Source organism: Metopolophium dirhodum, chromosome 6, assembly GCF_019925205.1.
Source record: "Metopolophium dirhodum isolate CAU chromosome 6, ASM1992520v1, whole genome shotgun sequence".
In the NCBI taxonomy this organism is placed as follows: domain Eukaryota; kingdom Metazoa; phylum Arthropoda; class Insecta; order Hemiptera; family Aphididae; genus Metopolophium; species Metopolophium dirhodum.
In genome coordinates, this window is record NC_083565.1 from 25,694,396 (window position 1) to 25,717,541 (window position 23,146).

The 23,146-nt window shown below is 27.9% G+C and overlaps 2 protein-coding genes, 2 long non-coding RNA genes and 1 pseudogene across 4 annotated transcripts in view; 4 read left to right on the top strand and 1 right to left on the bottom strand.

The window, feature by feature from the left end:
• LOC132946686 (uncharacterized) overlaps positions 1 to 23,146 on the bottom strand; it is a 327,529-nt gene that overhangs the window by 14,871 nt on the left and 289,512 nt on the right. The gene's annotated exons all lie outside the window — the stretch shown is intronic.
• On the top strand, positions 6,398 to 11,054 carry LOC132947148 (uncharacterized). The gene is made up of 8 exons (XR_009664847.1): positions 6,398 to 6,794; positions 7,241 to 7,308; positions 7,374 to 7,505; positions 7,568 to 7,695; positions 9,141 to 9,237; positions 9,665 to 9,850; positions 9,926 to 10,041; positions 10,812 to 11,054. It is a non-coding gene; the product is annotated as an uncharacterized LOC132947148 (long non-coding RNA).
• On the top strand, positions 15,562 to 16,230 carry LOC132946554 (uncharacterized). The gene is made up of 2 exons (XM_061016605.1): positions 15,562 to 15,846; positions 15,916 to 16,230. Exons 1-2 carry the CDS (start codon positions 15,562 to 15,564, stop codon positions 16,228 to 16,230), a joined length of 600 nt encoding a protein of 199 aa, XP_060872588.1.
• Positions 18,263 to 18,768, top strand: LOC132946556 (uncharacterized; annotated as a pseudogene).
• LOC132946557 (uncharacterized) lies at positions 18,987 to 21,265 on the top strand. The gene is made up of 9 exons (XM_061016606.1): positions 18,987 to 18,993; positions 19,172 to 19,266; positions 19,337 to 19,576; positions 19,642 to 19,773; positions 19,968 to 20,091; positions 20,155 to 20,322; positions 20,405 to 20,595; positions 20,672 to 20,812; positions 20,933 to 21,265. Exons 1-9 carry the CDS (start codon positions 18,987 to 18,989, stop codon positions 21,263 to 21,265), a joined length of 1,431 nt encoding a protein of 476 aa, XP_060872589.1.

Consider the following 23,146-nt stretch of genomic DNA (forward strand, 5'->3'; position numbering starts at 1 on the left):
AATATTATGATGATCTAACCCTTTCTAATGGAGGTCAGAATAATCTATAAAAAAAAAGTGACAAAGTAAATAACAAATAGATTATTGAATAGGTTAGCATCAATCTAATTAATTCATAGGTAGTAGTCTGCAGTTTTACATTACTAAAAATAGGCGAACATTTGGACTAGCCTATAATTATATAATATTAAATATTGTACCTAAAATTATTATTTTAATTATTACGATTATCAAAATTATATCCCACCTTTAGTACCAATTCCTAATTAGTAATTAGGCCGACGCACTGTGGGGCGACAACTGAAATATCTCGGACATATTTTTACAAAAATGTGAATTATTAATTTTTGTATTAAGTATGGTTGAAATTCATCCTCAAGTAGTTGATACAATAACTAGATTTAACTTGCTCGAATTTTTCTCAATGTAAATATTATGAATAAATTAACAATTAAAGCCATATTAGTTATGTTTCTGTAACATTTTATTCTTGTTGAAAAATATACTAAATATTTAAATATCTGCAGTCATTAAATTCTTTATGAGTTAAAATATTTTAAAATACAGATAAGTATAATGAGGTATAAATGATATACTTAAACATATTAAATATAATGTATTATTATTGTAATGGTTAGTTATAAAAAAATTAATTTAAAATTAAACAGCGACCGACGACTGCTATAGGTACGATAAAATATAATATAATATTTATCTCTAGGCGATATTGTTACCGATCTACAGACATATAATTGTTGACCCTAATGATTAGCGATTAAGATTAGATTACCTATTTTCATAAATGAGTTGAAATACCCATGATAAGGTATATGAGTGAAACAAATCAATATTTTTTAATTCCCTAATTTTTAAGATCTTAATTAATATGATCCAAAAGTATACTAAATGCTAAAATATGCTAAATAAAATTTCGTATACAGAATCGTTAGGCTATAAAACAAATTTTGGTATAAACCAGGGCTTGATACCCGGAATTTCCTGGAATTTTGGGGAACCTATAATCGGTTACCGTTATTATAAACCTATTTGTACTCCTGGTTACCGGTTACTGTGACAATTGTTCAGCTAACATAAAACGTAATACGTTATAATAACGTAATATGTTTTAACCGGTTAAGAACCGATTACCGGTATTTATAAATACTGACTACCGTTGCGTATGAACTATAACAATATTATGTTTAATTTATTTTAGCTACACAAATGATTATACGCTCGTAGCTACTAATGGTTTAATAGTTAATAACTTCTTAAAACTATTCTTAAATCATACTATTATATCTTCGTTTCTTTTCCCTAGTCAAAATTCTTGTAATAATAATTCAAATAATATTGCTATTCTACATTTCTATTTCCTACCTACCTATATCATAAAATATCGTTGGTCGGTAATGACGGTACTCGATAGTCGATAGTCCCGGTCTCCGGTCATGTAGAGCAGCCGCTAAAATATCCAAATTTTTATACTACACACGTAATCCAAAAATCGGTCAAATCTAAATAAAAAATCAATGTTCTAAAAATTAGCACCAATGATAATGGACTTCTTCAATCAACAACACGTCGTAATATACATTTAATAACAATATGTATAAATATATAATTTCATTACTGTGGACAAAATTAAATAATTATTAATTCGTTTAGATATTAATTTACTAAAAAAAAAATAAATAGATATCATTTACTCTAATATACATATTATTAACATATTATATTATTTATTATATTTTAAACTTTTAGATATAAGCTATAACATAGTGCTGTAATATTTTACAAAATGTAAAGGAACTTTCAAAATTGGTGTAACAACCAATGATATTACTTTAATGTTATTACTATGTTAATAAATCATTAAATGATTTTTAAATTGATTTCAAATAATTTTTATTTAATTTAATAATGTAGAACTCCTATTTAACAAACTTGAAGCTTAGGTTACTTTAGAGGTTAAAATTAAAATTTCATAAGTGTTCAAAGGCATAGGGGAAAAAAAGGAAAACGATATTTTTACGCAAAACCGAGTTTTTAAGCCTAAATGCATTCGTGTGTGAAGGTTCAATTGTTATTTTTGTAACAAGTAATTTATAAATTGTTTTATAATTTTTCTAATATATTATAACATACCCAATGGCCAATACACATATCTTCGATAACAGCTCTCTCTTTAATCGCTGAGCCTCACGCCTGAACCCATTGTTGAGCAACTCAAAATGATTTTCATAATTTTTAAAAGCTTTAATCGTACTATGCATACGGACAAAAGTCCTGTGTGGGCAAACTTGTATTCCTACATAAGAGTTTAAGACCAAACATCAGATAGATAATATTATTGAAAAAACTAGAGGTGGGTCGAACTGTTCGAAGTTCGAAAAATCGAACTTAACTTTAGGTGTTCGATTTTAGTTCGAAAGTCAAACCAAGTTTTAAAAAAACCAAACCAAACTGAACTCGAACAAAAAAGTTCGAAAATTAAAATTGTTCGAACTCAAAAAATGTACGAACAGCAAAAAATGCTGACATGTCAAACGTTTCGAGCTAAAAATGTTCCCAGTATTTATTGTTGTGTTTATTTTATTTTTATTTTGTTTATTGTCTATATAGTTATATGCTATATTGTATATAATACTATATAAATATACTATAATATACTATAATTATACTATACACTAAATAAAAAATATAAATAATGTTATAAATGTTCAACATTTTTTTTTGTCCATTAAAATAAATTATATAGATCAAGATGAAGATAAATATAATCGAGCTGAAAATTATCTGTATAAGATAAAAGATAAATAATTTGTATCTACTTATCTAGATACATCCAAACCCTGAGCATACAACTATAAAGTATAAAGCTTTCATTTGCCATTTAATTCAAGTTTATTTTGGGTTAAGTTTGGTAATGATATATAATATGGTACCGGTGTGGTTCAATATTGAATAAAATACTCGGTTCGAGTTCAACATCACACTAAAAAGTTCGGTTCGAGTTCGGTTCGACATACTAAGGTTCGGTTCGACATACTAAGGTTCGGTTCGAGTTCGGTTCGACATACTAATGTTCGGTTCGAGACCATATTTTTGAGTTCGACCCACCTCTAGAAAAAACCACAGCACGCGAGATGGTGTACCTGATTTGCCTATCTAATGCGCCGCGTTAACAATATAATCCTATTATTGAACTATTGAAATATTGAGCAGTGTAAAAGTAAGTAATAGAAAATATTATATAGGTATATTTTTGAAGTGAAAAATTCTTTAGCGGCGTCGTGCACTTAATCAGTTTTTTTTGTGATGGGCAAAAAATGTTAAACTCGCGTCAGACGAATGCGTACATTTAGACCATTATGCAAAAGAAAAATAAACATATTTCTAGAAGTCCAATTTAAATGTTGAAAACTAATTTGAATTCAATAACTTCTTGTCTATGTTTTGTAGGCAAAACTTTTTCATTTTTTTTAACTCGTTGAACCTTTAAAGTACAAGTTCGTTTTGAGAAATTAAGTAAATTAATTTGCAACTGTACTACAAAAACTTTACAAAATATCGAAAATCTATTTCCTACAAAACATAGAAAAGAAGTTATTGAATTCAAATTAGTTTCAAAATTGAAATCGGACTTCTAGAAGTATGTTAATTTTTCTTTCGCTTTTGGCATTATTCGCTTTCATGTAAGAAGAAATAAATAAATAAATAAACGACGGGTTTTATTTTATTTTCATATGTTTCACTTGTTGATATTTTTTGTCACGGGAATAACCGACTAATTTAAATATTTAATTCCTAAAGGATGTGTGCCATTCATAAAAATAATAAATGTACCTATAGTAAGTGGATTTATTTTGTTATTAGTATTTACTATTTTTTAATCATATATTTAAGATATAATGTAATAATGATATATTATTTTATATTATTTCAAATATTATATATAATAGTCAAGTGCAGTTAGACATGTTTTTATTACATGAGTTGGGTAGGACACTTTTTTTGGATACATGAGGTTCCCTCACAACCAAAATAACTTTAAATTTTTTATTGGGGGGGGGGGGTGATCTAATAGTATATTTGGTGGCTAAATCCACCCCCTATTTCCACCAATGCTACAGTAAAAACTAAAAGGGCCTCTTAAATATTTTTGAACCGGGGCCTCAAAATTGTAATTGCGGCACTGTTTGTGTAGATGACAATAGTAGACCTTCACTCGTATCGTAGAGTAATATTCGTGACAAATTGTAATATTTGTCATGGTAATATTACTCTATGCACGATGTAGAGAAGAGGTGATAACACTCGGCTTGGCCAGGAGAAAAAAAGTGGCTTAGTTTTCGACGGCAAATTTGTAGTTTAAATAATATTCACCGGGAGCACCACAAGCTTCGAAGGGCGGGTGTTTGAATAATTGCATTAGACACTATATATTTTAGACATATGTGTATTGTGTTTTATTGCAATGAATCAAAAATATTAAATACTATAAATATTGTATTTATAATGAAAAATACTTGTGTGTACCAACGTTTATTTATTGGTATTTCAATAAGATAATTTTAACGTATGGTATTCATATTGCAAATAATTTATTGCCTTATGGTATACTTTATTCAACTGCCTAGAAGTTTACAATTGAAAATTATAGCAAAATTGCAGATAACAGAATACAGACCATTACAAATTTAATAATTTCTGTATATTATAAGCAACTCAAATCTATTTATATATACTTACTTCTTTATATTTACTTTTGATTCATTATTTACCTGATATTGGTATTTGGTACCTTCTCTTAAATATATTTAAATATATCTAAAACACTATTACATTAATAATAATAGGTAATGTGCCTAAGTATAATACATAAAATAGTATACCTATAAGTAAGTAGTTATCACATAATATTAAAGTAGTTACAACATGGACTGTTTTGACAAATTTTTTTGTTTTCTCAGGGTTTAAAGTGGGAAAAAATCCAGAGGGGACTAATGTTTCCATATAGTTTTAACTTTTAAGCGTTCAATTTATAATTTTATGTATAATGCCTAATGTATAAAATCCTAATTTGTTAAATGGGACGCATTTTAACCGTCATCAGAGGTAGGGTTGACTGATTCCTCCTGCATCCCCCCCCACCCCACTTTAACCCCTGAGTGTTCTGTGTTGTGACTTATGGATAATATCCCGATTTGGGTAGTATTTTTTACAAATTATGTCAATATAAATAGTCATCTAGATTTACTAAAATAAACAAATGTGTTATTTAATTAAAATTATAATTATATCCCAATCAGATTATAAAAACATAAAACTTAAAATTAAATATGTTATAGCCTATAAGAATATTGTAATAAAGATAAATTAATATGTAATACATTTTTACAAAAGGTTAAAATTCGATTTACTTAATATATACCTAATAGTTATTTATTAATTATAGTTTATCTTACATCAAGATAAAAGTTATAAAAATATTGTTTATTACCTAATATTTATCATATTAAATTATAATATTTAAATTTAAAGTATGAGCATCCGTATCTTGAAAATTACTTAAAATGATTTTATGTACAAATAATAAAATTTATCTAAGTGTATAAATTATGATAAGGTACCAAATAATAATAATACCTACTCTATATAATTATTATATTATTGTGGAGTAATGCTATTTAGTAATTACCTACTTAAAATTTATAAAAAATCATGTAAATATAAACAATGAAATATTTTTTCCTTGACTTCCACTAGCGTATCTTGTCTTGTACATAGAATTTATTTAGCATGTTTAATTATTTAATTTACCTATTAAACTTTTAAAATAGTATTTTAAAAATTAATATGATATATATTGTTCGGTAACTAAAAATTCAATAGTAGACATTTAAATGGACAGTCATAGTTCTTACAATAATTCTAATACATTTTGAACAATATTGGGAAGGATTTATATTTTAAATACTATTTGTTATGACTGGAAGTCTACCACTATATTATGTTTATCTTAATATCTTATTGAATTGGTGAATATATTTATACAATACATTAGTTTGGTCTATATTTAATACACCATAATAGCAAATAATAATAATAATAATAATAATTTTGAACAATATTGGGAGTGTTATCACCTTCTCTTCTCAACATCGTGACTCTATGGCTCAAATTACCGAGATGCCATTAGAGTCAATGCAAATCGCTGAAGAGTGTACATCAAGGAACATATTATAAACAAATCATAGAACACTACCTTAGATAATATATATATAGTATTTATTGGTCCATGGTGTTATCATAGAACACAACTGTCGGTTTGCGCGTCACGTGATGTATACAAAATGAATTCAATCAATTTCAGTTTACTATTCTAGTTGTCACAATAAGTTATCAAACGATATTTATATTATGTATAGTAGTAAAATAAATAATCTTAGAAAGTTGAAACTATCTGTTTTCAATATTATACTTATAATAAGTCAATTTTAACTCGCGCAAATTCGGTGGACAGTCACGACGTGGTCACTGTGAAGACAACCGTCAGTCGTCAAAGCATAACGCCATGACGATGGCGCACCGGTTCCGGAATTTTCGTTTTCATCCACCTAAAACTTTCAACTTGAACCTACCTTATACCGTGGCTAAATAGACTATTTAGCCATGCTTAATACGTTATACGATATTAATACACCGTGTGGTAATAACCGATCAATAGTGGAATGTTATTTGTATACAAATATATGTTTTATTCATTTAATATTTGTTATATAAATGCGGTGAGTGAAATGTTTGTATAATATATCTTCTATTTATAAGTAAAGATTATTAATCCGTTATCTTAGAATGGCACAGAAACTTTTTCCGTCTATCCTTATAACTAACAAATCAAAAACGTGTTAGTTTTTGTAGTTCCGACTGTTAAATTATGTTAATGATTGCTTCAGTTTACCTTCAATAGAGCGGAACTATGTTTGACTAAAATTGTTTAAATACCTAATAGATGTCTACCTATATTACTTTTCATTTTATACATAAAACATTTCATTAGTGATATAATTATTTTGAACATAGCAATTTTACTATGAAATTTAATTAATAACAGCTTACCTACCATTTATTAATTGAATATGATTATCATTATTAAAATTAACAGTCTTCCCTACTACTAGGTAGTATCCTAAATAATTATTTTTAATATTTAAACATTTATAACCTATTTTAGTGCATCAACATGAATAGCTCAGTAAATGAATTTGATGAAAAGAAAGTGAAATATTGCAGATTTAACAAGTAATCATTTTATTTATTATGAATATGAATTACTCTCAAATAACAATTAATATTATATGCGATAGGTAATAATTATTCATCTCAAAACAAAACAACTACATCTCTTCCGAGAAGATTTCCAGAATTTCATTACAATTAACAGTCGACGAATTTGCTTCTAGAATGGAATTTAGAATCTGTATACACATCTTATATAGGTAAAATTGAAAAAAAATTATTACGCTTGTTTAAACTAAATGTTTCTCTTTAATATTTTTAGATATACTGTTATACTAATTTACACTGAACAAGGAACCTGTAATATTGAACAAGTTCCTATTATTCAAAACATTGCTGGTCAAAAAGATGCTATATCAAAATACACAGTATTTCTATAATTCTAATGAGGTTATTTTACAAAGAATAATGTTATAAACAAAAGTTGTCATAATATGTTGGTGGGATATTGTTTGTAATATAATCAAAATTGGCTTTGGAATGACAGTTTTATAGTATTCCATAGCCAGTGTAATTTGTTAGAGCTTTTCATTCTAAAATCAAAGTAATATAATTCATAAGTTAAAGTAGTTACCTAATAATATCCCTGTGGATAACAATTATGGATTTATTTGGTAATATATAATAATTAATAATGTAATGAACATAACAATAAGTAATTTATAAGTAAATATTAGATGTGAAATTTCTCGGAGAAAAAAAAAGAAGTAGAATGGTTAGTAAATAAAATATAACTGAGAAGCAGTGGCATGGCAAGAAACTTGTCCCTTAGAGACAGAGGCTCTCTTTAACATAGAAATTAAATAAAAATAAAAATATTAATTTTATTAAATAGTGATTCTAGGAGCTAATAATAATTATAATGATTGTAAGAAGACCACAAAATACGACCTACAAATCACAATATTTTCATCAATAGATTATAAAACTTTGAAGCTTAGATTAAAGTGACTGCCTTAGAAATAATATTCATAGAATAGCTCTGCTCATAAGCGGAATCACGGCCTGGGCCAACTGGGCCTTGGCCCAGGCTAATCGCGCCCAGTTTTAATATATACAGTAGTCAGTTGTAGCTAGGTACCTGCCGGTACTACTATATGTCTATAGGTATAGTATATTAAATGGATATCATGCACAATGGTTGTGGTTAGGAATTTTAAATATTTAAATAAAACATAAAACTATAAACACTGCAGTGTTATTTCAGTACCACTATTGTCTTCAGAATTGTATAAATTATTATTTATTAAGTAATTATAAAATATGTCATACCTACGCTTGACTGTATTCCGTTAATTAAATAAACATAAACTATTGTCAACATGAACTCAACACTATATGCCTATTATATTATTACAATATACTTACATAATTATTACTTGCATTTTTGAATAAAAATCATATACAAATTGGTTTTCAAAAAAATTACCCTTCCATACCGCTCATAAGTCTACATGTCTAAATATTGATCAGGAAAAGTGGCCCAGTCTAATAAAATTGTCTAGTTCCGCCCATGGCTGTGCTGAAATAACTTATACAATTCTATAAGTCGTGTGTATTATATACTACTACACATTAGAGATTTAAACATTAAGATTCAAAAATTAAAATCATAGAATAATATTAAATACATAATAAATATACATTAATAGGTATAATTCCTAATACTTAAATTCTTATAACAGCTGGTCTTCTCAAAATATTTTTAAAATTGAGTTATTCACTAAGCACAATTTTATAGAAACATGAAACATTAATATTATGATTTTAAAATGTTTAGTATTTAAAGGATCATTATTGCATTTTTAATTTACTGCTTATGATATATTTTCTAGGTTGATATTGATATCCAAAGTAAATATACGGGCAATTCAAATTTAAATACAATTTTTGAAAAATCATTCAATATTACGCTTCACGATTTGTCGCCAGGTAATATTTGAAATCTATTTTCATGTACAATGTAAGGTACATTTTGTACCTACTTAAAATTTAATACTAGCTTAGTTTAAGTCTCACTAACTAAAGAAATGTCAAAATCATAAATTTTTTATATGTACATGAATAAATCTAGAATCCATGTTTCAATATTACAAATAAATTATTTCCAATAGGTAGGTATTATTGTACTAATATTTTGTATTATAATAATATTCCATAGTAAAAAAAAATGGTAAATTCAATATAAAACCAATGAAATATGATTCCTATAAATTTATTTATAGTATAATCTACATTATTTAGTGCCTGCCTACAAATACCAGGGTGGGTGATCTTACAGTTTAAATTTAAATGTTTTTGCTAATATTTATTTGTATGTTTTAAAATAAAAAATTTTTTACAAGTTGTTCATTTTCAGATTCAAAAATATTGGTTATAATATATTTTTTACCTAGTGTATTCATTCCTTTGCCAAAAAATCCACTCATGATGAATATTGAATATGGTAGAAAAGGTTTTACCAAATACATTGTGCAAGAATTAATTAATCATGAATTTTTTATTGTGACACTAACTTCTGTGAACATTGAATCTATACAATAAGGTAGGTATTTATTAAATAATAATATTTGTTATGTATTCAGTCAAAATAACTAATAAGTATTGTTTTAAATTCTAGGTATATATTGACTTTAACAGAATATACTATAAAAATTGAAGAAGTGTTTGTATAATGCATTAAAATATTGAATGAACGGATAAATGATAATGCCAACACACGAGATTTAACCAAAAGTAAGTACTCCATAAATTATAGTATAAAATATAGTATTTTGTATATTTTATTGGTACACAAAATTAAATATCCAGACACTCCTTATAACAAAAATCATAATATGTGTAATGATGTAGGTATTGAAGTGTTTGTTCAATTATTACCATTTGTTTAATTTTTAATACCTAACCAAATTCACAATATTATAAATATGTTTAAACTTGTAGAAAAAGCCATTATAGTAGGTACTTTATCTTTTAGTTACTAATATATACTATCTAATAAAGGATAACATTTTAAAATAAATAGCTACCTATTGGCAAAGCTGGGAAAAAGTTATTTTCAACTAGTTAAAGCTAAGTTACTTAAATATAAAAAAATAACTAAGTTAGAATATAAATTAGTTTATGAAATTTATTAAATGCAGGTAAAATTGAACAACTGTCAACTGATAGTTTGATCAAATATTTCAAATTGGTAGGTAATAACCTTAATTTCTTGGAATGTCAGTCATTATAATATAGAAAGTTTAACTATATAAGAAATTGAAAAATTTAATAAATGAAAAAAAAAACTACAAAAATAACTAGTTACTTATTATTTTTAATGAGTTAGATTAGATTATTTTACACATTGAATGCAAGTTTACAAAGTTAATATGAATTAAAACTGCAGCGTTGCCTATTGAGCAGTACCAGTATTATTCACTGTAATCAACATGTTATAAATAACATGCTATACATACTATTCAGATGATTTCTAACATTTTTTTAAATTACTGTCTTTTCAGATTCAAAATATCTGATAGTTATGTACTCGTTACATAGTCTGCTAATTCCTTGATCAAGAAAATTAACATGAGAAGAGAATTGAAAAAAATACTATGTACAATATGGAATCAATGATTCCTAAAATTCAACCATAAAATCTAATAAAAAAACTATTGGATAGAGAAGCACTTTTAAAATAGACGGCACAGTCTCTCTCTCATCCATATTCCAGACCACGTCCCCTTATTTTGTTAAAAAAGAAATGGCCTATCCATTCTTATATTATCTATAGTCCTATCAAGCCAAATATATTGATTGTTGGTTGTTGGTACATTATTTTATGCGAAACAAGTTTTGATATATTTTATTGAAGTCAATTATTATATGACTTACAATTTAAAAAATACTTTACGTATTTTTGGAAATGTTCCATATTTTTAATGTCGAATATTTGCTCGAATCTGAGAGTATATGCGGATTATGTTACAAACATTGTTTTTAATATTCATACAATGAATGACAAGTCATATACCTACCTTCACTAAACAAATTTCTTCAGAAATTAGGGGCTAAGGTATAATGGATTTGTTTTTATTTAACTATTTGTTTTCATTATACCTACTTACTTTCTATAATAGTATAATATTTACTTTTTTTTAATAACTATTCATGTTTATATAATACTTTACTTTGTTCTATAATGTAGTTACAAATATTTTATAGTTAGGTATTAACTATTTTTATTTAGTTCCAACCTATTGTATTTTTAACAAAGGTACCTATATATATTTTTTTCTAATTGTTAAATGTATTATTATACATTTAACATGTATAATAGCAATAGATAGTCTAATTTGAATATAATTATTTTTGTTATTAAAAATTCCCCTCCACATACAGATTTATATCTATAACACAGCTATGCATCTAATATATTATATTATATAACAATTACTTACCTACAAATTTTTATTTATAAATAGTTAAATCTGATATTGTAAATTTTTAATAAACGAAATCATTAAAACGTGATGTACTTGGTTATTTTTTTGTTAGTGGATTACGGAAATTATATGTGGGTGTATTTATATAATTTGTATATACTTGAGAGTAAATAGAATATTTTTCTAGTTATTAAATTTTAATTGGTGGTGTTAAAATGGTATTTTTTTTTATCCTGTATACATAATTTTTACCAGAAGGAGCGCTTCAATTTCAACATATAACATCTTATGTTTTAGAAAAATGGATCAAGATGGTAGGCACTTTAAAGAGGTCATTTTTCGACTTTCTCAATAGTTATTAATTAATGTCGCGGGAAAAACAACCGACAAATTACGAAAAACCGCTATAAATGGGATTTTAATTTCTGACGCTTTGTTTATCACCAAAAAACCGAATAAAAATTGTGATGAATTTAAAAATATTAATACAATTCACAGGCTATAATAAATAATTAAAATATATAAAATATCCAGACTGAAAGACCCGTCTCCGCTCAGAATCGATTTTCGTATTCAATGATATTCAAATTTAATACAATCCGTTATACAACCACCCACTTGTAATCTACTGTACAGCAGAGCGACATCCACTTACCCTTATTTTTTATATTATTATATACACATGGCGTCCATAAGAAATAGAATATTCACGTAACCAAATGTTTTTTTATAAATTCTTTTTCGGTGGCTGAAAACGAAATATAACGTTTAAACATGTAACCATGGAGATGCCGCCGACCGTTTGGTTATGACGGAAAAATACACAAAATAGATTTAATTACTAATTTAGTTTAATTTTTTTTGAAATTCCAAATCGATTCTTGTAACTTTACGTCGATATATTAAATATAATTAAATATTGATATACCAATCTACCTATACCTAGTACCTTAGTGCTAAACTTTTAATTTTTTAAATACAACAAAACAATTCGTAGGTAATCATTAGGGAATAGAAGTCGAAAGAGCTAAAATTGACCAATATTGAAATATGGAATCAAATCCATAAATCGTTTCACTTTTAAAGTTATAATACCTACCGTAGGAGGTATAGAACATACCTACCTAATAACAAATAATTATTCATACTATCAAAAATTCATAACTTTAACAAATAAAATCACAACATAATACATATACCAAAAAAACAATAATGGTAGGATTTTTAAACCTCAAGTTAATAAATAAAATATGTATTATTAATTAATGTTTATTTATTAAATACTTAATCACAATTACGATATACATATTATATTATGTGTGAAGAGTACACGGGAGTCAATGGGTGACATATTCACTCAAATCACCGAAATATTAAAAAAAAAAACATAATTTATGCTTATTTTATCCTAAATTAATATACAACACAAATGATAAAACATTATAATATTATACCTATACTAACGTAATAACACATTAAAGTATAATACAACGCAAATGCATGACAATTCAGTCAAATGTAATAAGGCGAGTAAAATATTTCGATATTTATTATAAGCGTGAATCTGCGTAAAAATAATATAAATAATAAAAATATAATATAATATAATATAATATAAATAAATAATAGGTAGGTACTAGGTTAGTAGATACGTACGTAACCGATTATTATTATTTATTATTTTTACAATATATTTTGTCGCTGGCTGAAAATAAATAAACATTCAAACGAGATAACCACGGATACTACCTAGCCGGTCGGCATATCGACGCTGAATAATAAACAAATTTAATTATTTTGTTTAGCTAAAAAACAGTGTGTATTATATTTAACAATTTTACGTTTTGGTATTACGCGTCGTTTTATTTAGTATCTCCAAAATAAACTACAACCGAAAGCGATCACGTTATGATGGAGATGATGATCATAAACCAAAAAACTGTCGAATATCCATGAAGTCGTAGGTAAGAATAATAACGAAACTATTAAATCCCGCGATATTGATCATTGTACAAATTATAGACCTAAATCTCTTCGTCTCTTTCTATATCCAAAATATTTGAAAAAGGTATAAAACAACGTTTGATTGATATTTTGAATATACACACCTAACTATTTTTCTACAAACCAATTTGGAAAAATTAATCAACAAAATATGCATTGTTATAATCTTCGAATTTTATTCGTTCTAGTAGGTATTGACAATGACAATAATAAGGTAGGTAATTTGGTTTGTATTCTTATTTAAAAAATGATTTTCATTAAAAAATATTAAAATATTAATATATTCTTAATATTGCTATAAGAAGTGGATATTTCATATTATTTTTCAAATAGACTGCAAGTAGTTAAAATTGAAGAAATGTAAACTTGTGAAATTCAAGTTATCGTCTTGTTATTTCTTATTTACATAAAATATTGTCTTATTAATCCTAATATTTCAGGAGATATTATTTGTTTTGTTGACGATACATTATAGTGTCAATTGAACGTAAAAGAAATTGCTAATGTATAACTATAGTACAAAAATAAATTGATATTGTATAACTTAGTAAAACATTGTATGCGCCTATATTAATAAAATAAAGGTGGTTTACATAAACATTTTAAAGAACTGAATATTAAAAAATCTAAATATATGTTTTTTTAGTACAAATTAGTAGAAAATTCGATTTATAAATACCATACATTATTTTAGATGCTTGAATAATTTATAAGTTTGTAACTGTTTTTAATTTGAAAAAGTTACTAAATTAAAATATTTAGCTATTATTTTTGATCGAAACCTCAAATGGAAAGATCATAAAATATAATATTATGTTTGTAATTTAATTACAAAAATATTTTATAAATCCAAAGTATAAACCGATTACAAATGTAAAATAATAGGTACAGTTTATAATTTATATAATAATAGATATAATTTATACTTATTGTACTTTTTTTTATGTACAGATTGTATAAATTCTAGATTAAAAATATATAAAAAAAAAATATAATAATATAGGCGTACAATAAAATCGATCATCAGATCTGTCTTATGTAAACCTACATTAAAATTATTATGGTGCTAAATTGTGTAAATATTTTCAACTAGATTTTTAATTTTATATAAATTCTTTTATCATTAAGTAAAATGATTATTCTGTGTACTTAGTTTTGTTAGAATATTCAACAATAAGTTTAATATTTTTTATTTTATTAGGATGTTATATATTTATAGAATTTAATTGAATCCAAAAATGAATCATTTTAATAATTTTATATAACCTAACGGCAAGATTAGCGCTGAATAAAATATTATTTTTTTTAATTCATCACAACCAGGTATTGTAACAACCAGGATGCGTATTCCGTGGAGCAGAGCCTGGGGGGTACCATAAACAATAGTTAATTATATAAATAATCAATATTTAAATCAACGGAAACTAAAAAACTTATTACATTTTTAACTTAACTTTAACTTTTATACTCATTAGTATAGTTATTGACTATAGCTACTTACATTTTAACAATAACCAAGATAGATTTGAATTGAGTACCTACAGCTATAATGAATAATAACTAATGGATTATAGTAACAGTTTGGACTGCTACCAGTGTTTTAAACTTTCTTACTAACTTTCGTTCTTAAAAACATAGTCCCAGATAAAGAAAAAAATTTAAAATATAACCTAACCTAACCGTGGTGGGGGGGCTCACGGGCCAATCACTGGTCCGTGCCAAGAGGTTCCACCCTAGAGCCAGTCATGACCTTGATTGGTTGGGGCTGGCAGGTCCGGTCCACCTGCATACACTTGCAAACGGATCCCTGCCAGCAGGTAAAATGGACGGAAGGAAAACCGCAAACCACAATATGAATAGCAAATGTAAAAATATTGTTACAGCTCCAGGGGGGTCGGACCTCCAGGAGTCGTTGGTAGCGGGTGGATCTGGTGTAAATATCAGGTCCAACGGAGCGGGCTTGCTACTTTCGTTACCAGTCAACCGCGACAAATCGGATAAAGGGGTGTCCAGCATGGCCCCGGATTCTGACAAACATGCTACTGCTGAGACAGACGTGCCTCCGGGTACGCAACCAAGGGATATGTTATATTTTAAACATCATAGAGTATGAGAAAAATTATGCCTGGAAGTCGAGGACACTATATTAATAAAAATCAATCTGAACTTATTTAAGGCCCATGATACCGGTGAGAACGTAGCTGTGGCTACCAATCTGACCTTAACTAACCACAAGCGAAAGCGATCATCTTATGAAGATGATGACCATAATAGAAAAATGTCTCGAACCTCAAGAGCCGCACTCGATATCCATCATGTCATTGGTAAGTACCTAATACACGTCAATGACCCGAGACATAATAACAAAATATACAAATATCTATACGGTCGATATCAGTGCCAAACTATTTTAGAGCCTAACCAAAGCGATGATTGTATTGATTTTACAATGGTGTATGCAATGTTAAGAATAGATAAAAAAAACATTTAATATAGATAAGATACAAATAATTATATATATATATTTATTAAGATTTCTGATAGAACAATTTTAGTAAAAAATAATGAATATTATTTATGATAATTGCTGAAAACAAAATAATGCTTCGATGTTCAACTTATATTCTGTACATAAAGGTATCATTTCTGGTGCAAAAGTGAATCTGGTTAGTGCATTTGGGAGATCAAAATTTAAAATTCCCTGCAGTAATTTTCTAAAGCGTCGGGAAAATGTTTACGCAAAATTGATTTTGGTTTTGATGTAACTCTAAAAAATTCTCATAGCATTACATTATAGAAACATTATATCACTTTACATTTATATTAACATTTTGTATGCATCATATAATTTTCAAAATATGTAGGCTTGCTGCAAGTTCTTTATAGATGTATTGCATTTTTAATTTGTTTAGTTTGTCTTTTCTACAAATGTAAATAAAATTGTTTTCGTTTGGTCAAAAATATAACACAAGGTTCATTTAACAGCAGCTAAGAAGATTCATAGGTACGATTTTTTTTATACAATTTTATAGTTGTGACGTTGACAACAAATATCAAAATCTTGAAAATTAACAATTTATTTTGTAGTTAGAAACGTATAAAATGTTCAATTTTTATAGCTAAAGATTGCAAATTTTAAACAAGTAGGTATTCTCATAAATAGTTCATACTGCTACCAACAAAAATAAAAATATATACACAGTTTTTTTGTTATATATATTTTAAGTTCAAATTTGGACGAAATTAGACATTTAAAAGAAGAATAAGGATATTATAGTTTTAACTAGAGCCCAGATTATATTCATTGGCATCTTTGTTCTGGTTGATTGTATGATATGCTAAGGGAGCGCACAATTTGTTTCATGGCATAACGATTTAAAAAATGAAATTTTTTTAGTGCATATATTTTCGCATATTTTGACATTTAACCATTTTTTTTCTATTTTAAGGGGTTATTTTAAATTACATATTTCATCTTTTAGTGCATATTTAGATGCTTTATTAGACATTTTTCAAATATATACTTTTGTAATATAAGAAAAAAATATTATACTTTTATTGTTTCAATAAATATTAAAATAAATTAATAGAATGCTTGTAGATATATAATCGATTTTCCCAAAGATGATCTTAGATCTATAATCGGTGAAATAAAAAACGTATACCAAGATAAGAAAACATCGATTACGATCATTGACCATTGAAATTATTTTTAAAAAAAATGAAGTAAAGTATTTATGTTGTTTAAATTTGTATGCATAATTTTTATCTTTCTTGCATATTTCAACATTTTAGTGCATATATTTATGCATATTTAAGATTTTTAGCGCTTATTTGGTTGGTTTTTAATGTTAATAAATCAACTTATTTTGTTGTAATTAAAAATATTATTCGTGAGTACCTATTGTGTACCTATTATTAAATTGAGTACACACAATAACATTTCAAAATGTAAATATTCACCAAAAATTAATTTTACTTACTGTATCACCACTATAATGTCTAATAATTAAATAAATTACATTAAAGCACAATAAAATCATAAAATATACTTAGTAATTGAAATATCATGCATAGGCCGACAATTTTGTTAATTCTACTAAAATCAAAACAGCCCTTCTTTCCCTGTGTAATAACTGCATTGTCAATATCATATCTAGACATCATGCCGAAAGATAATGTGTCAAATAGTAATGACAAGACAACTATTGTTCAAACTGAAGCACATTTAGTATCTAGTGTAATACGTCACCGTCGTCCCAATAGCACATCATCGATTGAAACACCGATCTTAAAACATGCTCCCGGAAGGAAAGCACGATTGCCTAAAGTAGACTCAAATAAAATTAAAAAAACCTCCCTCTCACTCTCTAGAGCCGGTGAAAAAAGAAAGAGTCTACCACCTGAGGATATCGACAAAAAGTTTAAAAAAGTAACAAAGACAATAGAAAAAACATTCGGTATTTATTAATATATTATTATTTTCACAGGGAAAGTTTGGAAAACCATGTATCAAAGGATCGATGTACGCACGCGATGTCACGGAAGACAGTAATGTCACCTCGACTCTTTACGTAAAAAAGGTAATTAATGTCAATTATTATAATTTTAGTATTTATTAATATATCGTAATTTTTACAGGGAAAGTATGGAAAACCACCCATTAAAGGAACGATGTATATAATACCCGATTTCAAGGAAGACAGTATGGCGCCCTGTTCACTACCTAGAGCTGCAGGGATAAAAAAGAAAAGGGTACAGGCTGATGCTAGCGACAGGACATTTAAAAAAGTAATAAAGATACAAAATTATTTCTTTCAGTAGGTATTTATTAATATATTGTAATTTTAATAGGCAAAGCATGAAAAACTTTCCATTGTGGGTTCAACGTATCAACGTGATGTCGCGAAAGACGGTAATGTCTCTCTTACTTCTCGCCCCCCCTCCCCAACACATCGCCCAATTAGAGGTAGTGTACGGTGGGCCGGTGGGACACTGCTATCTCCAAAGTGAAATCAAAATTATTTAAACAAAGTGCTGCACTTATAATGCACTAAGTGTGAACGGGATATGATCTGGTGTGTTTAATTTTGATCCATTGCATGTTGTATGTTTATATTTATGTTCTTTTGAGTATATTAATCAAACGTAGTACCTATGTATAGATACCAAGTACCCATAGTTCTCAGAGAGCAGATTACGAATGGAAAATTAAAATAATAAATAAATACCAATTTCGAAGCTATTATGACTAGTGAATGATATTTACGTCACACTTTTATGATTTTAATAATTTAAAAGCCATATATTTAGCGATGACATAGGTATATCATAAAGGTGTCATAGGTATATATAGGTGTCTATTTATGCTGTACTTAACTTTTTTGGCTTATTAACCAGTCTTAGTAATAAATATTAAATACAATTTTCAGTTCTGGAAAATATGTTCCAACCTGTGGCCTTTCTATCTGGAGTTGTAAACGATGATATCAATATATGTAAGCGGAAAAGAACACTGGAAAAGAATGTAAAATTTAAATTATTTATTTTATTTTAATATAACATGACGTCTTTTATTTCTATAATTATCATTGTAGAGTACAATTCAAACTCCAGTACGATGTCCGAGTGTAATACAATTGGGAAAATTTGAAGTGGAGACTTGTTATTCATGTCCATTTCCACAGGAGGAGAATTCTCCGAGATTAATATTTTGTGAATTTTGTTTAAAATACACTAAATGTCAATCGATTTTGGAAAGACATATGCGACACTGTAATTGGAGAACACCACCAGGCACAGAAATTTACCTAAGTGGAGATTTAAGCGTTTTTGAAGTAAATTAATTTTATTAAACAATTCATGAGAGGTAAACTATACAATTGTTTTTTTTTTCAAACAGGTTGACGGAAAAGTAGATAAAACGTATTGCGAAACACTATGTCGATTGGGAAAATTATTTTTGGACCTAAAAACTCTGGACTTTGGCGTTGAACCGTTCTTATTTTACATTGTGACGAAAAACGACGGTTTTGTAAGTATACCTATATAAATACGTTTTAATAAGTCCATCCAGCTTTAAATTTGTATACAAGCCAATAATCTAAATTTATTAGTAGAAGTTTCCACTTCTGTCTATACCGTTGCAAGACGGTAATTTAATTTTTAGTTTTTTTATAGTTGTCTACCATAATTATATTGTAATAATGTTCAATTAAACATGTTAAGGGCTGTCATTTGGTTGGTTATTTTTCAAAACTCAAACAAAATGAAGAAAATTTTAATGTAGCTTGTATCGTAATCATGCCACAGTACCGAAGACAAGGGTATGGACGAATTCTCATCGAATTCAGTAAGTGAAAACTATATGGATCTAGGCGTTTTAGCATATATCACGTCTAGTTTATCTTTTCAGGTTATCTTCTATCTAGAATTGAAAATCAACCAGGTACGCCAGAAAAACCACTTTCCGGTTTGGGTAAAATGTCATACGATGCGTATTGGAAAGGTGTCATTCTACAATATTTACATCAACACAGAGGCATTGACAACATCTGCATCAATGATATTAGCAGTGAAACTGGTAATTTAAAAACATTTAATTTGAAACTTTTTAATAAGAATTTTGTGAGACAATCATAACATTAATAACAATTTTATTTTAGGTTTAATGAGACAAGATATTATAAACACTTTCCAATCTCTGCACATGGTTGTGGAAATCTATAAAGAAATGACAATTTGTATAGACTGGAATGTTGTAGATTCTCACATAAAGAAGAAAATTGAATTAAACCAAGTTCACATTGCTCCCGATAGGTTGAAGTGGACACCATCAAATTTATCGGATGGCCAAGTTAGTTTTTCCTGATAAAAAAAAACAGTTTTAAGTAATTAGAATATTTTTTTTTAGAATAACCGACATTTTGAAGAACCTGCAGTTTTCATCAAGTGCATTCCAAGTGGCTAACCCTAGTGTACGTGTGTGCGGCCGGCATGTACCTGGTTTACACGTCGCCACTGATGATCGTGTCGTGCGCTTCGTGCCTTGTGTTCGACATGGCCGTATTCGAGTACTTTTACGTGGACAAGTGCACCGCCGAATTTACTATGTTCACCAGCTGATGGCCAAGTTAGTTTTTCCTGATAATAAAAAAATAACGATTTTAAATAATTATAAAATTTTTTTTTAGTATGTTAACATTTCGAAGAACCCCTTACGTGTATTCCACGGACAGTGGGTTAGGTTAGCCCTAACTCTAGTGTACGTGTGCGCGGCCGGCATGTACCTGGATACACCCGGCTTACGCGGTCAACACTATATCACGCTCACCGTCACGATGTTCCTGGCCTCCAAGATTTACACTATGCTGGCCGACGACGGTGGCATGTACCGCAACTATCCGATATCGTCGCTGTTCTGCCTCACGTCCATAGTCATCTGCTCCCTGTGGCTTACCGAGATCAAGGGCAAGACGTTTGCTGCCATACAGGATCAGCTCAAGAAGGCGGACGATTTGGTCTGAACGAAGGCACGTGATCGAGTTCAACTGCTGCTGGTGGAGGCGGATGTGGGTGCATGGCGATGACCAGTCGGTTTGTACGAGTACGAGTCGAGCACCCGCACGATAATTTTACGACTTTGGACTTGCGTCGAGTGTGCAGAATTTACAGACAAAGTATTCCAGTTTTCAAAAAAGTCAACATAGATTGTAAACAATTATTTTTCTTTAATACTATATCATAATTTATACGTGCTGATATTTTACACGTGTAAATGCTGTATATTTTTTTTAAATAACGATAAAAATTATGTAAATAAACCAGCTATATGGACACTTTAGTATTAATTGTAAATAATATGATGTATATCAATCAATTTTTCTTTATTTTAAATATTATATGTACATGCCATTTGATATACATCCAAGCCTATTTGTTCTATTATAATTTAAAGTAAAATCTTTTTACATATATCATTTTTTCTTTACTAATTCATAAAATCATAATATTTTAAGTAATTCATTGTCTTTTTATTTGTTAATTACAATTTGTTATCTATACATTTTTTGCTGAGAGTTATTAGGTATTATTTTTTCCTCGAGTAAGAGTATACTGTAATCTCAGTTCATTTTGTATGTGATCTAAGACTGTAATTATGTTTTATTCGAATGGAAAATTACTATTCTGATAAAAGAAAGATTATTATATTTTTTTCAAAAAAAAAGTACGCTGATGTCTGTTGATTGGTGATAAATAAAAACCCCATTCCTGCTTGGGTAAAATTACATACAATGCATATTGGAAAAGTGTTATTCTAGAATATTTAGATAAACACAGAAGCATTGACAACATATGCATCAATGATGTTAGCAGTGAAACTGGTAATTTGAAAACATTTAATTAGAAACTTTTTACAGCGACGGGTGTTAATTTTCTTCGGACTGTCACAGTGTCCTCCACCATGGCGAATACCTACGTGTACCCACTTGAAAATTCTGCCAAACACAAAAACGTGTTCCTCCGACCGTTCCCGTCCGTACCAAAAACCTTACGGTACCATCCTACAGCTAATGGCCTCAGTTGCCGGGCTTATGACCAATAAAATAAAAATTATTGTTATTTTTTGAAAAATATGTTTGAACATTGTAATTTGTAATAAATAATATTTTGAATGTCTTATATGTTCAGTGTTCACATTATATCTAAAACTCATGTATAACAATTATTTTTGCTGGAATCTTTCAAATTTTTATATTATTAATTAGAAATTAGATTTATTAACTTATCGAATTTTTCTTATATTGTTAAATTATTATACAACCAGGGCCGGGGCTACATAGTGGTCTAAAACGTAAATTTACAAGGAAAAATTTTAAATTTAGGGGTTTTGCCCCTAACAATATAATATTATCAGTATTTTGAAAATGCTGCCTTCTTACTAAATTGCTGCTTAAGTGAGCTCTAGGCGTGTGCCTATGTCGCCTACCCCTTGAGCCGGGCCTGTATATAACTATAATATATTATATAAACTATACTTTTTCTTGTTTTTATGTCATTATTATATAACAACCGTTTCAATATATTATTGTATTTTACGTTAATTTAGTATTATAATATTAATATATATTCATACCTATATTATATTGTCTGAACATTATTGTGTATTTTGAAATTCAAAATACCCACCTACATATATTTTTTAAACGTCTACATAATGGCCAAATCATAATAACTACATATACCTGCTATTACGAATAATGACGACGACGACTCGGGTGACAGCAGCCCTTCAGAGCGGGTTTGTATATAATAGCTATAATGTACACTATCTAATACCTATTGTATAAGGCATAATAGTGTATAACATTACGAATTTAAACTATTTTATGATAGTATTATTATGT

Bases quoted from the DNA above. Each gene is read 5' to 3' on its own strand.
- LOC132946554 (XM_061016605.1), top strand. From the start codon at position 15,562: ATGGACGGAAGGAAAACCGCAAACCACAATATGAATAGCAAATGTAAA. The intron at 15,847-15,915 runs GTATGAGAAAAA...AACTTATTTAAG, and splicing joins TATATTTTAAACATCATAGA to GCCCATGATACCGGTGAGAA.
- LOC132946557 (XM_061016606.1), top strand. The intron at 19,267-19,336 runs GTAAAATTTAAA...TTATCATTGTAG, and splicing joins AAAGAACACTGGAAAAGAAT to AGTACAATTCAAACTCCAGT. The intron at 20,596-20,671 runs GTTAGTTTTTCC...GACATTTTGAAG, and splicing joins CAAATTTATCGGATGGCCAA to AACCTGCAGTTTTCATCAAG.